At 38.3% G+C, this 12434-nt stretch overlaps 1 protein-coding gene across 4 annotated transcripts in view; it reads right to left on the bottom strand.

The window, feature by feature from the left end:
• SPIDR (scaffold protein involved in DNA repair) overlaps positions 1-12434 on the bottom strand; it is a 335554-nt gene that overhangs the window by 103079 nt on the left and 220041 nt on the right. For 3 of the 4 annotated variants that reach the window (XM_067553805.1, XM_067553804.1, XM_067553802.1), the window contains 2 exons: positions 10305-10579; positions 10027-10131 (listed from right to left, as the gene is read on the bottom strand). In XM_067553805.1, the coding sequence (XP_067409906.1) occupies positions 10027-10131; positions 10305-10579 (380 nt within the window). The remainder of the gene's footprint in view (positions 1-10026; positions 10132-10304; positions 10580-12434) is intronic. The other variant, XM_067553803.1, reaches the window with a different exon arrangement.

The raw sequence follows: 12434 nt of genomic DNA on the forward strand, positions 1-12434 counted from the left end.
AATCATATTTGAATTCAATGGGGAACCCTGGTGTTGGTAAGTGCCCTGCTCACTCACAAATGTAATCCAGTGAAGGAACTACATGGATTCAAAGGACATTAATGGACAGACACACAAAAAATTAAAGGTATATCACACTAAACAGCATTAATTCATTCCTAGTTCACCCTGTTGGACTGCGAAGAAACCAATGGCTCTAGTAAATTCTGGAGTATGTACTGATACTGTAAACTGGTGAACTCTGACCAAAGAACAGTGTTATTTGTCTTTTAACTATACCGAGACCCCCTCAGAACTAAAATGTCAAAAGTCCTGTCATCATGCAGTAGAAAAATATTTAAGAGGAATCAAGCCCACTCCACTTATATTCTGTACAGTTTGATGACATCACTCTGTCAGTTTAAAAGAAAAAACTCACTGAATTATTTGCACTCAATCTTAACCTCAAGTGCTTCTAATATAGGTCATCCAGAGGAGCTTGTACTGCAGCCAAACCTAGGCCTCAAATCAAACATCTAAACTCAGAGTTATAAAAACATTTAAAATCTTTGCCAGTTTGTCAGAGAAGTGCAAATCACTTTCTTTTTCTTGCTGCAGAAGAAAGTAACAACAACTGCAACAAAGAATCCCTCTTTAAAATGTATTCAGGTATATATTCCTTACATTACAAAGTTTTATAAATAGTAAATTCATATTTATTTACTGCGGTAATTTGCTCATGCATAGCTTACATCATTTTCAGGTATGTGCTCTTCTATACACACTAAACTGCAATTATGATTGTATTCAGGAAAAGAAAAGAAATGAGGACAGTGATTGAAATGAATTTGGTCCATATTGGACGTATGGCCATACCACTGAACAATGAAAAAGTTTGGGAAGGTTGGCAGTTTCTGTTCAGGAGAGAAACAGATGTAGAACAGCAGGAATGGTAACAAATCAGGACTTATGTGAATTGGCAGAGGTGTAGAGGAAATCTTAATTATCACTAAAATTCACAAATTACAGCCTAGTATTCCCCCATAACCCATAAGAAAGGGAGTAAGATAAGAACTAAGATGGACCTTATGAAGGACCATTCTTTTCTATTCTTGTATCTTCCCAATGCCCCTTATCTTATACATCTGTTCATTGGAGCCTAGTTTACAGGATATTCCACCTTTCAGAAGCTGAAAAATATTAGCCTCTATATTATCATTTATATAGTGCTACCGTGTGCATGACTATTTACAAACACACAAAAAGACACAGTGTTTAGAATCTAGAGACCCTCTTTCCACTCAGTAATATCTTACTCACAAAAGTATTCCCAATTATACGAAGGACACTATTCAACACAATAAAAGTTGGTAGTTGGAACCTAAATTAGATAAATATATAAGTTAAGCAGTACAATATGGCAGAGGAAGGGGAAGTGGAAAGAGTGGGATGAGAGTAGAAAAAGATACCAGGTTATACAGGGCTGGGATCTTGTTGGGTGCACAAAAGAATGAGTATTTCAAATGTGGCCACAAAAGTTCCACTATGAATATGGATAAGTGTAAAGTCATTACATTCTGTAACCTAAAATATGCTTATTCTTATTCAATCAATTAATGTGATTTTTCTTCTTCATTGTGATATCAAAGACTAAAGAGAGGAAAGTAGAATTGTGTGTGTAAAGCTCTGCCATGTCAGACACTCCAGTCCCGCCTGATTATATCAAAACTCTCTGAATGTAGATTCTAATGAATGATCCTAAATTTTTAACTCTGTGCCTAAAAAGAAATAAAATGAACTGGGTCCAATGGAGTAAGATTAAGGGGGATAAAGCTATGTTCCTATTTTCTCTCCAATGTGCCTCTATTATTTTCAAATTATGGCTTCTCTGAGGCTGTGATGATGAATTTTAAAAGTTAGAATTGGTAGTCCTCACTCAGGCAAGCCTCTCATTATAAATCATCTTACAAAGGCCCTCCAGTTTTGCACGTACAATCATTTGTACATGCAAATATTTTAATTTGCACATACAAGCAGTGTTTACATGAGTCAAGCAAAAATATATGTTTGCATGTACAAATTCCATGCAACACATTTGGGACCATTTAGATTCTTACCCAATTATTAACTCTGTATTGAGATATTTATAATGAATTTATCACCATGGTATCGGATCACTTGAGACTCTTGCCTTCTCCACCATGGTAGAAGGATAACAAATTCCAGACACACAAATTGGCTTTTATATAAATTTTGGAGAGCTGCTCCAGCATGACTAAAACACTGCCTCCAGGTCAGCCTCAAGTCATGTATTCGGGTGAGGGGTAGAGATAAAAAACCCCACACACTGAGGATTTCTGCATTCAGCATTGTCATCCACACAACTTCCAAAGACACAAAATTCAAGAGGAAGAAAGGTCAAAAACAAGAGGAAAAATTCCTTACCTTTTACATAAACCATCTTGGAATAATTTTTGACAAAAAACAGATGCTGGAAAATTACTATCCGTAATTTAAATTATAATCTGAGAACAGCAACTGCACATACCTTGATCGTTGCTCTAGGGCTGGAAAATTACCTTTGCAAATTGCCAGCTTTCTACTCCCTAAACTGGTTTTCTACCACTACATAACACGTGAGGAATAACATTACTACTTTTATATTTCTTCCATATTCTTTCCAGAATCATTAGGTTTTTCATACTTGGTGCACAGACATAAAATTGTAGAGTGAGGAGAAAAGTCAGGGGGAATGACAAAATGATCATATGCTGCAAAGTTTCCTTAACTACAGGTTGCAATTCACTTTAGGCCTGATCTACATTTGAAAATTAGGAGGGTTTTATTACGTTGGTGGTGTGAAAAATCCACACCCGAGTGGTAGTGCTAAGCTTATTTAAGTCAACATGTAGACAGCACAACTTGGTCAAAGGAAGAATTCTTCTGTCTACCCAGCTGCTTTACGTTCACTGACAGGAGAATCCCTCCTGTTGACATTAGTGTCTACACTGAAGTGCTACGGCAGTACAGTTGTGCCATAGTATCATTTTAAGGATAGGCAAGTCCTTAGCATTGGGGGATGGGGGGAGAAGGGAGTGATTACAATGTAGGTGGTGAAGAATACAGAAGTGTGCATAATGATAGTTCCATGAGAAACAGCAAGGGAGCTAGCAAGTGTGCATGTATATGATAATGGGAAAACCACAGATTAACAAAAATTCTACTGTTTCTTGAACAGAGTAGGAATCTTCAGAGGAGGCTACTTTCTACCTGTGAACTTATATTGCTGCTATCACTGTAGTATCTGAACATGCTGAAATGGAGTGTAATTCTTTTGGATAACTGGTGAAGAGAACTTTTGGAGAACCATAGGATCTGTGAGATCACACATACCCACACACACTTGGACAGCTAGTAATTGTCATTTTGGCCATTTCCCTGCCAGAAGGACCAGTACCCTTCACACTTGTGCTCTTTACTGACCACCACCTGACCACAATATAGCAACGAAGATAACTTCTTAACAAAACATTTCACATTGTATTAGTTGTTATACCTAATGCTTGATTTAAAAAGAGTGGCAAGTTTTTGTTTTTGTGCAATATATTTATAAGATAATACCACTTTTACCCTCCCCTCCACTGTTTACCTAACATAGTAAAATAAGATTCTGTAAGTGTTTAGCATTGAAAAATAAACTGTAATGTAAAATTAACAAAGACACAGCTTGTCTACACATAAACCTCGGCAGCTGCTCTGCTGTAGTGAAGACACTACCTACACCAGTGGGAGGGGTTCCTGCATCAGCGTAGATACTCCACCTTCCCAAGAGGCGGTAGCTAAGTGATGGGAGAATTCTGTTAAATCTAGCACTGTCTACATTAGGAAATTAAGCGGGTTTAACTGTGTCACTCGGGATATGGATTTTTCACACCTTTGAGCGACAGTTATACCAACCTGATTTTGTAGCGTAAATGATGCCACAGTGTTGTGGTGGAGTGGCACTGGAAGGAGTTGAAGTTCCATCCACCAAACTTCATAATCAGCAACTGGGAGGCAGCCTTTCAAGAATGAGTTTGGGGAGGGATGCACATGGAATCAATGGCACGAAATGCATTATAATTTAATGTCTCAGACAGACAGCGAGATGCCAAAGCTGGATTCCCAAAATGCCAACTGTCTCTTTCCTCTCCATTTCAAAACCATTCCCATTGGTTAGTGAGTTGCTATGATCAGGGCTATGGTCTCCTTATAGAAGGAGCAAAGAACGAGGAAAAAAGTGAATAATCCTACTGTAAAGGACACGAAGACCTAGTCTACACTTAAAAATTAGATTGACATAGTTGGGTCACTCCGGGCTGTGAAAAATTTTGTGCCCTGAGTACTGTAACTAGGTCGACCTATTCCCCAGTGTAGATGTGGCTAGGTTGGTGGAAGAATTCTTCTGTTGACTTAGTTACCGCCTCTCAGAGAGGGGGATTAACTACAGTGACAGAAAAAACCCTTCCATTGATGTAGGCAGCATCTTCATTATCACACTATAGTGGTATAGATCCAGCATTGCAGCTGTAGTATTTGTAGTACAGACATAACTCTATATAGAGAAAGAAAAAAAAGCAGAAGCAAATTATTAGTCCTTGAACTTCAGTGGATGTGTTTTCTCAAACTGCTAAGGAAACTACTAAAAGTCTTTCAGGTAGCAATTAGCCAACTTTATAAGCACATATATTTTCTCACAAGAAGCAGTTGAAAAGAGGAAATCAGGGAAAAAATTCTAGTTTATGAACTGCAGTGAAGAGCTTTCAGTTACTTATTTCCTGTTTATTTCCCACTTAAAAATGTACCCCAGAAATCTAATGCAATTAAAAATCAATCAAACATTTTAGAACACACTGTTGAGAAATGTTTTGTTGAAAAAATGAGTGGAATGCTGTAAACAGAATAAAGTCGGCCACAAAAAAAAAACAAAAAAACGTTTTGACAGATGCTAACATCTGTGAGCATGGATCTTCAAATGACTCTCCTTTCCATCTCAGACCTTTTTTATATTAAAAACCCACTCATTTTTAAAGATCCTCTTATACCTCAAGATGAGATTTGCCTTAAGGTAAACACCATGACTTAAAGTTAACACCGATTGAGCTGCTAGAAGTGTTAGCTGTAGCATTTGATCCATAATGCAATTGTGTTTGCACTAAGACAAATTGGAACTAAAATGTCCTAAGAGTGCAAGAGGGAAAAAGGGAAAGAAGAAAGATTATTCTGATAAGAGTTTACTAATCAGTTTCAGAGGACTGGCACAGGTCACTAGATCCTTTCTATCTGGCATTAGGTAGGCATACACTGTGTAGAAACTCACAACACCCTGCTAGAAAATAAACAATCCCAGCAGATATGACTGTAGTTTTTTTGCTGCCCTAGTCAAAATGGAAATGTACATTTTCCCCATTCCCCTATTTATATACAAACACTTGGCTTTTCCCTAATATTTTGCTTCGCTGGGGTTCTGCTTGCATGATGGAGTCAGCCTTAGCTGTTTCTTGAGGCCCAGACAAGAAAAGTGACTAGAAAATAAAAAATAGAGAGAAAAAACGAAAGGACTGTTCATAACAGAAGAAAAAGAGAGTTATATACCTTTTTTTTTTTTTTAAATGGTACATTCTGAGAACAGAATGTTATCGTAGGCTAGCACAGTTTTCTTTTAAAAGTTGCTAAGCTTTGCCTCAATAGGCAACACCCCCTTTTGCCTCGCTTTCCAACCCCAAATCTTGTGAGCTCTTGGATTGGTTAATTATCCAGTAACCCTTCAAACTTTGAGTATTGGTTACACTAACCGCTACACAAGGATTCCCATCCTGAAGGGATAAAACTGACTAACTACATTTTCCTGAACTCAAGTAGCCCACTCATAACAAGCAGATACTGGCAAGAACAAAATCCAAATTATACACTGCTTGATACCACAAACACAAAATACAAGGCTGACTCAGCAAGTCAGGCATCTCATCAGAAGAAGGCTCCTTAACACCATGGGATCCTTTTTTTGTATTTTCTTACCAATTAGGCTTTCTCCAATAGACTCAAAAAGAGACAGGTTAGATGGGGAAGTTTTTGGCTGACACCTGTGCTCTTTCTAGGGGTGGGCTGGATCCATTCAGGCAAACCACCCCAGAATTCTCCAGTCAGACACCTTTAAGCAAAGGTAAAGCCATTTCACTTGAGAATCAACTTTACATGATTTGTAAAAGCTACTCTCTCTCCAAGAGGGGCAAACAGCAGTAATATGCATGCCAGGCAATATTGGGAAGGAAAAAATCATGACAAGGCACATTTCTTTCTTTCCCCATACCCTAACCATGAATAGTACATTTACAAAAGCAGTTCATTACTGAAGAGAATGGTAAATATGTTTTTTGTGTGTCCTGGAAAATGCCCAGACGCCCAAATTTTAAAGATGTTAGAGATGAAAAAGACCTATTTAGGTTATCTAGTCCATTTGCCTATCAGTAAAGGATGGCACCTTACTGTAGGTACAAACTATATAATGTGGCAAATTGCCAGTTCCACTATGGTGGGTCCCAAGCTTTTCTCTTGTGTGGTGGGTCAGGGCATTGCCTGTTGCCCGTCTCTGATCTCTTGTACCTTTCTCATGGCTCTTCTCTGGTTCCACTGGTCGATTGCAACACTCCTCCCACACTACTGCCAGCTCTCCTTATTTCCCCCCTCCCCCCATACCTGGCTGGAGCAGGGGGTTTTATCAGGACTCTAGCTGGGCCTTAATTGGCCTCAGGTGCTCCTAGTTAACCTGTAGTAACACCTGCTCAGTCTACAGGGAAAAAGGCTCTGACCATTCTGGGGCTTATATATCTCCCTTCGATGACCCTCCTGCTGCTGTCTGGCCCTGCTGTCTCACAATAATACAAAAAAACAAATATGGAATAGCTGTATAAAGCTAGATATTATAGGTTCTAGTACTTTGTCCATTCAGAGTACACAAGCAATAGGTTTTGAAACTTTCCTTAAGAGAATATTCCAAAATCCTCTTCACAATTTGTAAATATCTTTGTAGAATGTAGGTGCCCAGAACTAAACATTATATTCCAGATGCAAACCACAACCAGGTGGACAGGGACTAACATCTCCTTGCTCGGTATTTTAGTTTTCTGCCTCTTTTTGTTTTACTGCCTTTTTTCTTAATGTTTCTCAATTGCAGTGACATTTAGATGTTGTAACAATAAGAAAACTGTAAAACAGCCTGTCAGAAAGACACAGCTTAAATCAATAAACTGTTGGTCTGCCCTGATATTTAGTTCAAACTTTTGTATACAAGTTAAAGACTTCTGCTCACTCATATTGTCTCATAAGATGCACATCTTGTTTTCATGACAAACATTTTTTGCAAGGGAAAGAATTGGCAGCTGATTTAAGGGATTGTCATAGGGGATAATCACTTGTGACAGGAATTGAAGGAGCTCATTAGCTGGGTAAGGAAGTGATCCAACAAGGTCATTTTTGAGATGATGAGCATGAACATTTCTGATGTAGGAGGAAAGTCTATTCTGGGTTTTTTTTTTCATCACAGAGGTGGGAATTGGGATATTCTCCTGATACATGTTTTCCACTGCTCCTGTGCTGTAAAAGAGTGTTGCTTCTTCACCAGCTTCTTCCCAGCAGCTGGTTAATTTTTTCTCCTGGCAATGGGGGTCACAAAACACAGTCTTATGGCTGATACTGGCAGCAGTCAGGCTCATTTCTGAGCTGAAATGCTTTAAAAAATTCTGGGGCACCATCAATGGCTTAGTTTAACTACTATACATGAGACAACTCAGCTACAGATGTAGCGAGTATGAAGAAGCCCAGATCCCTACTTTATCTACTTGTATGACCATTCATCCAGCTCTGAACTAAAGGGTTTAGTGTCCAAAGTTGAAAGAATCTATTTTTATTTCAAGTTTGATGTAAAATATTCAATCTGAGAATTCTGTTTGGTTTCACTCCCTTGCTGTGAAAGGTGTAGACCAAAGAATATCTGGAATTGTGTGCCTGGGTGCAATTTTTTTGTTTATTTGTTTAAACATTGAAACTGAAAAGGAGGAGAGGGAATTAGGATTTTATACCACAACGGAGTTAAATTATGGAGTGAGAATAGCCGCTCCATAGTTAAAATTGCAAATGATTTTCCATCAAAAGCCCAATTTCTGCCCTTTCTTTAAAATCTATAAAGAGAGAAACATCAGCCTCAAAATTAACAGGCTGGTTTCGTGCCAATACAGATTTTTTTTTAAACTATTTTTCTGTAACTCTGGATGCAAGTTAAATTTATAGCAGCCACACACAAAGTTGCACTCATTCAACACAGTTTTTAAACTGACTTAAGTTGAACCTGTGAAACTTGACAGTGTGGATGAGCCCTAAGAACACTGGAAGACTGATGATCCTGTTTAGGTTTGTTGAGTGGCTGATGATCCAGTTTTAGTTCTGTGGGAAAGAATAAGCCTCTTAAGGCTTGTGGAGAAAGATTAGGGATTGACTGGCCTCTGCGGAGCATCCAAAGGCTCACAGGGAAGTGAGGTTTGAGGAACTTCACTAGCCTCAAAAACTCATAGGAGCACTCATGAGTCTTCTATCACCTACAGGGGTGTGGCTGGAGGGATCTCCAGTAAGGGCCCTAGGGCTTGAAGGGTTCTTAATGAGCCTCCTTAGGCTCCTCGGAGGATCTGAGGCACTTATCCACATATAGTCTTACTCTTATGCACCTCCAAAATTCTGCAGGTACTTCCTGAGGTCTTGAAAGGCCATATACAGTAGAATCTTAGAGTTACAAACACCTCGGGAATGGAGGTTTTCATAACTCTGAAATGTTCATAACTCTGAACAAAACATTATAACTGTTCTTTCAAAAGTTTACAACTGAACATTGACTTATTGCAGCTTTGAAACTTTGCTATGCAGAAGAAAAATGCTGATTTCCCTTTATTTTTTTTTTAAACAGTTTATGTTTAACATACTACTGTACTGAATTTCCTTTTTTTTTGGCGGGGGGTCTCTGCTGCTGCCTGATTGCATAATTCCGGTTGCAAATGAAGTGCGTGGTTGCATGAAGTGTGTGCGTGAGGTTCTACTGTACATTGTACTGTACTGTACACTCAAAACTCTGATACATGCCTGCAACCTTAGCTTAAACTTAATAAAGCTTTTTGTAGGAGAACAAAATTGAATTCATTTGCTGTGTAAAGTTTCAACTCAATGTGACTTCAAAGTGCTAAGATATGAACCCCCCCAAAAGTTTAATTTTGTTTAATAATAAATTTTATAAATTTTAAAATAAATAATAAAGATTAATAATGATTTAATAAAAATCATGGTGGTCATAATTATGGAGGTGATGAGTAACGCTTTCATTTTATTTAATTGTTTTGCAATTTTGCTTTACACCTTTAGGGTCAAACCAATGAGAACCAAAAGTTGTAACAGTAGCCAGTATTGTTGACATCAAGAGGGAACTGCATCTGGCATGTCTTCTGTACTGGAAAAGTGAAATCTCATTGTGACTCTCCTACATTATAGATATTAACAATATTCCATTTGCAGGAGGCAAAGGAAGAAACAGACAAAGTTGAAAATGCTAGTGTATGCCTCTAGGTGTTGCAGACCCTGTGTATACTGGAGATTTTTGCATGGATGCTGATGTAACTCTGTGGTACAAATCATCACTTTTCACACTGGTGCACCAGGAGTGAAATGCTGTCCTCACTGAAGTCAGTGGGACTTTTGCTATTGACTTCAGTGGGGCCAGACTTCAGTGAGGCCAGCTATACTGGTGCAGCTACATGAGTGTAAAATTCCCCTTTTAGACAAGCCCTCAGTTTCTCCACCTTTAAAATAAAGCTAATTCTTCTTTCCTATTTCAGATGTTATGGGAAGATCAATTAATTATTTGTCAAGTGCTTTGAAGACTGAAATAGTAGCTGTACAGTGCAACTCATGTAATAATAAAAGACAAGCACATATTCATCACCTATTTTAAATTATCATCCAGTCACTCACTTTTCCACCTTTTGCCAATAGTTCTTGGTGCAGCACATGAACTCCAGGCAAGAGGTCAGGTCATCCCCTCCTTTAGGTAACATCAGTGGTGCTCTGCACCTGTGCCTATTAGGGAGGTGTAGTATTATTACAACTCACTAGAACACTATGCCTTGCTTTATATATTTAGCCAGCGTTGGCTGAGGGCATCAGAATGCCAGACCCAGCTTCTCCTCCTTGTTTTGTGTCCCTGATATTATAACCCCACGAGACCAGTTTGCAAGTGCTTTATTACTCACCTAATATTTGGATGATCCGAATTTAAGATTGGTGTTGCATAATGAATTGGATTGTTTCCCGGAGGCTGACACCTGAAACCCTCTCTTGCAGGCAGACAGTACGCCCTTTGCACAACCACTTGTACCTGCATTTCCTTCCACCCTGCTGCTCCCTGGCTTTCCACCACTTCAAGAAGAGAGTCATTCGGGGCACTGAGTGCAAAGGGATGTAACATGGACTCAGGGTTGCTGCAAGTCTGTACAGTTTTTGGCATAATCGTACTGGTACAAATAACCTGGTAAAGACAAAGCCATAAACTAAATTACTTTATGGACTATAAAACTGCGTAGTGATGCAAAGTAAAATTCAACAAAGATTCATTATACAAAAGCATCACAAGATTATTTTCAAAGTATTTAGTAAATATAAACTATAACTTACACACTTATGGCCACCTTTTATCTTGGATTTTAAATAAATGCACAAGAGGCCCTACAGTTCAGCACACAGAGCTTTCCTGTGTATAACTGCTGCCCTGGATTAAACTAATTCAGTCCATGTGAGACAAGGGTGACGGGGGGGAGGGGGGATGATGATGATGATTAGCATTAGTATTTATCACCCTGTTTTATGTTTTACTTAATTTTTGGTAGTTCTAACTATTACTTCATTTTAAATTGTAGCATTAGCATTCAAAATAGACTCTACAACTTCTAAATTAAGGGAAAATAAAAGATTGAGTAGTTTTATGAATTAATAATTCAAATCTCAAATTGATGAACCACAGTGTCAAAGGAACCAGATTACTGATGAGGAAAACAGGGAACGCTAATTTATTTCCCCATCTATTTCCATTCTTTCACTACAACTGAAAAAAACTAACTTTATTTTGGAATAAAAACCATGTTGTCTGCTGCTTCATCCCATATCAGTAACCTCATTCATCCCCCATCCACTATCTCTTATAGCAAAATTGTAGTTTCCTCCGATCCCTCCTCTGCCATCCTTATTCTAAATCCCATTTTCAGTACTCTTTTAGGAAAACACTGCATAAAATTAATCCCTATTAACTATCACTCCCTAGCATGAAAGGATTTGTCCTGATACTATTCAAATTAATGCAGAACTCCCTTTGACATCAGTAGAACCAGGATTATCTCCAAGGACAGAGTGCAGTTCAAAGGGCATTAGTTATCAAAGAAAGCTCAGGGCCACTTAGTCCTTGCTCACTCTGAATTTTTTGTACTGATGTAGCTAAATCAACGTAATTGCAACCAATACAAACTCCACTGTAGAGAAAATGAATCAGTGTAGAAAGAGATTTGCGCATCTGCTGAGAAGTTACACCGGTGCAAAAATACCACATGTAGATAAGGTCTTAGCAATGAGCTTTTTAGTTGAAATTTCAAATGAAGTGTTTTTGGTTTTTTAGACGTTTGTTTGCTGGGTTTGGTTTTGCAAAACCAAAACCCAGGATGGTTTGGATACAGGCCCCATTTTTTCTGAATCCTCCAAACTGCAGGAGGGAGAGTAAATTATTCTGGTTTTGGCACATTGCTAGTGGAAATTGGTTAAAAATGGGAAGTCAGATTAGGGTTTGATTTGATATATCCAACATTTTCATTCCCACGCCTAAAAAGAGGGATCAGATACAAGGGGTGAAGGATTTGCAAGGCAGTCATCTGAAACTGTGGCCAAGATTTTAAAAAATAACTAGTTATTTTGAGTGCCTCAATTTTGGGCATCCAACAAAATACTTTAAAGGGGCCTGATTTTCAGAAAGTGCTAGACATTCACTCTCTATCAACTAGGCCCCTTTAAAGTGTCTTAAATTGGGCATCCAAAGTTGAGGTACCCACAACTACTAGTCGTTTTTTAAAATCTTGACCTTATTAAAGGCAATCGTTAGTATTTTAAAGAAAGGACACAATAGAAAGGAGAAGACGACAAACATTGGAGTATAGAGAGGAAACACTTAAGTTTATTAAGAAAATAGTAATTATTTAAAATGAGACTGGGTACTGAGCTACAAAGAGTAAGAAGGAATCAATGAAAAACAAAGTCTATTCAGCACAGTAGTGAGGCTCCAACAAAATAATCTCACAGCAGTTCAGCATTTGGCTGTCCGAAAGCCTCCTCCTGTAAAATAT

The sequence above is a fragment of the Emydura macquarii genome, unplaced genomic scaffold (assembly GCF_026122565.2).
Source record: "Emydura macquarii macquarii isolate MOO-44397 ecotype Brisbane River unplaced genomic scaffold, CSIRO-AGI_Emac_v2 contig_1477, whole genome shotgun sequence".
NCBI lineage: Eukaryota > Metazoa > Chordata > Testudines > Chelidae > Emydura > Emydura macquarii.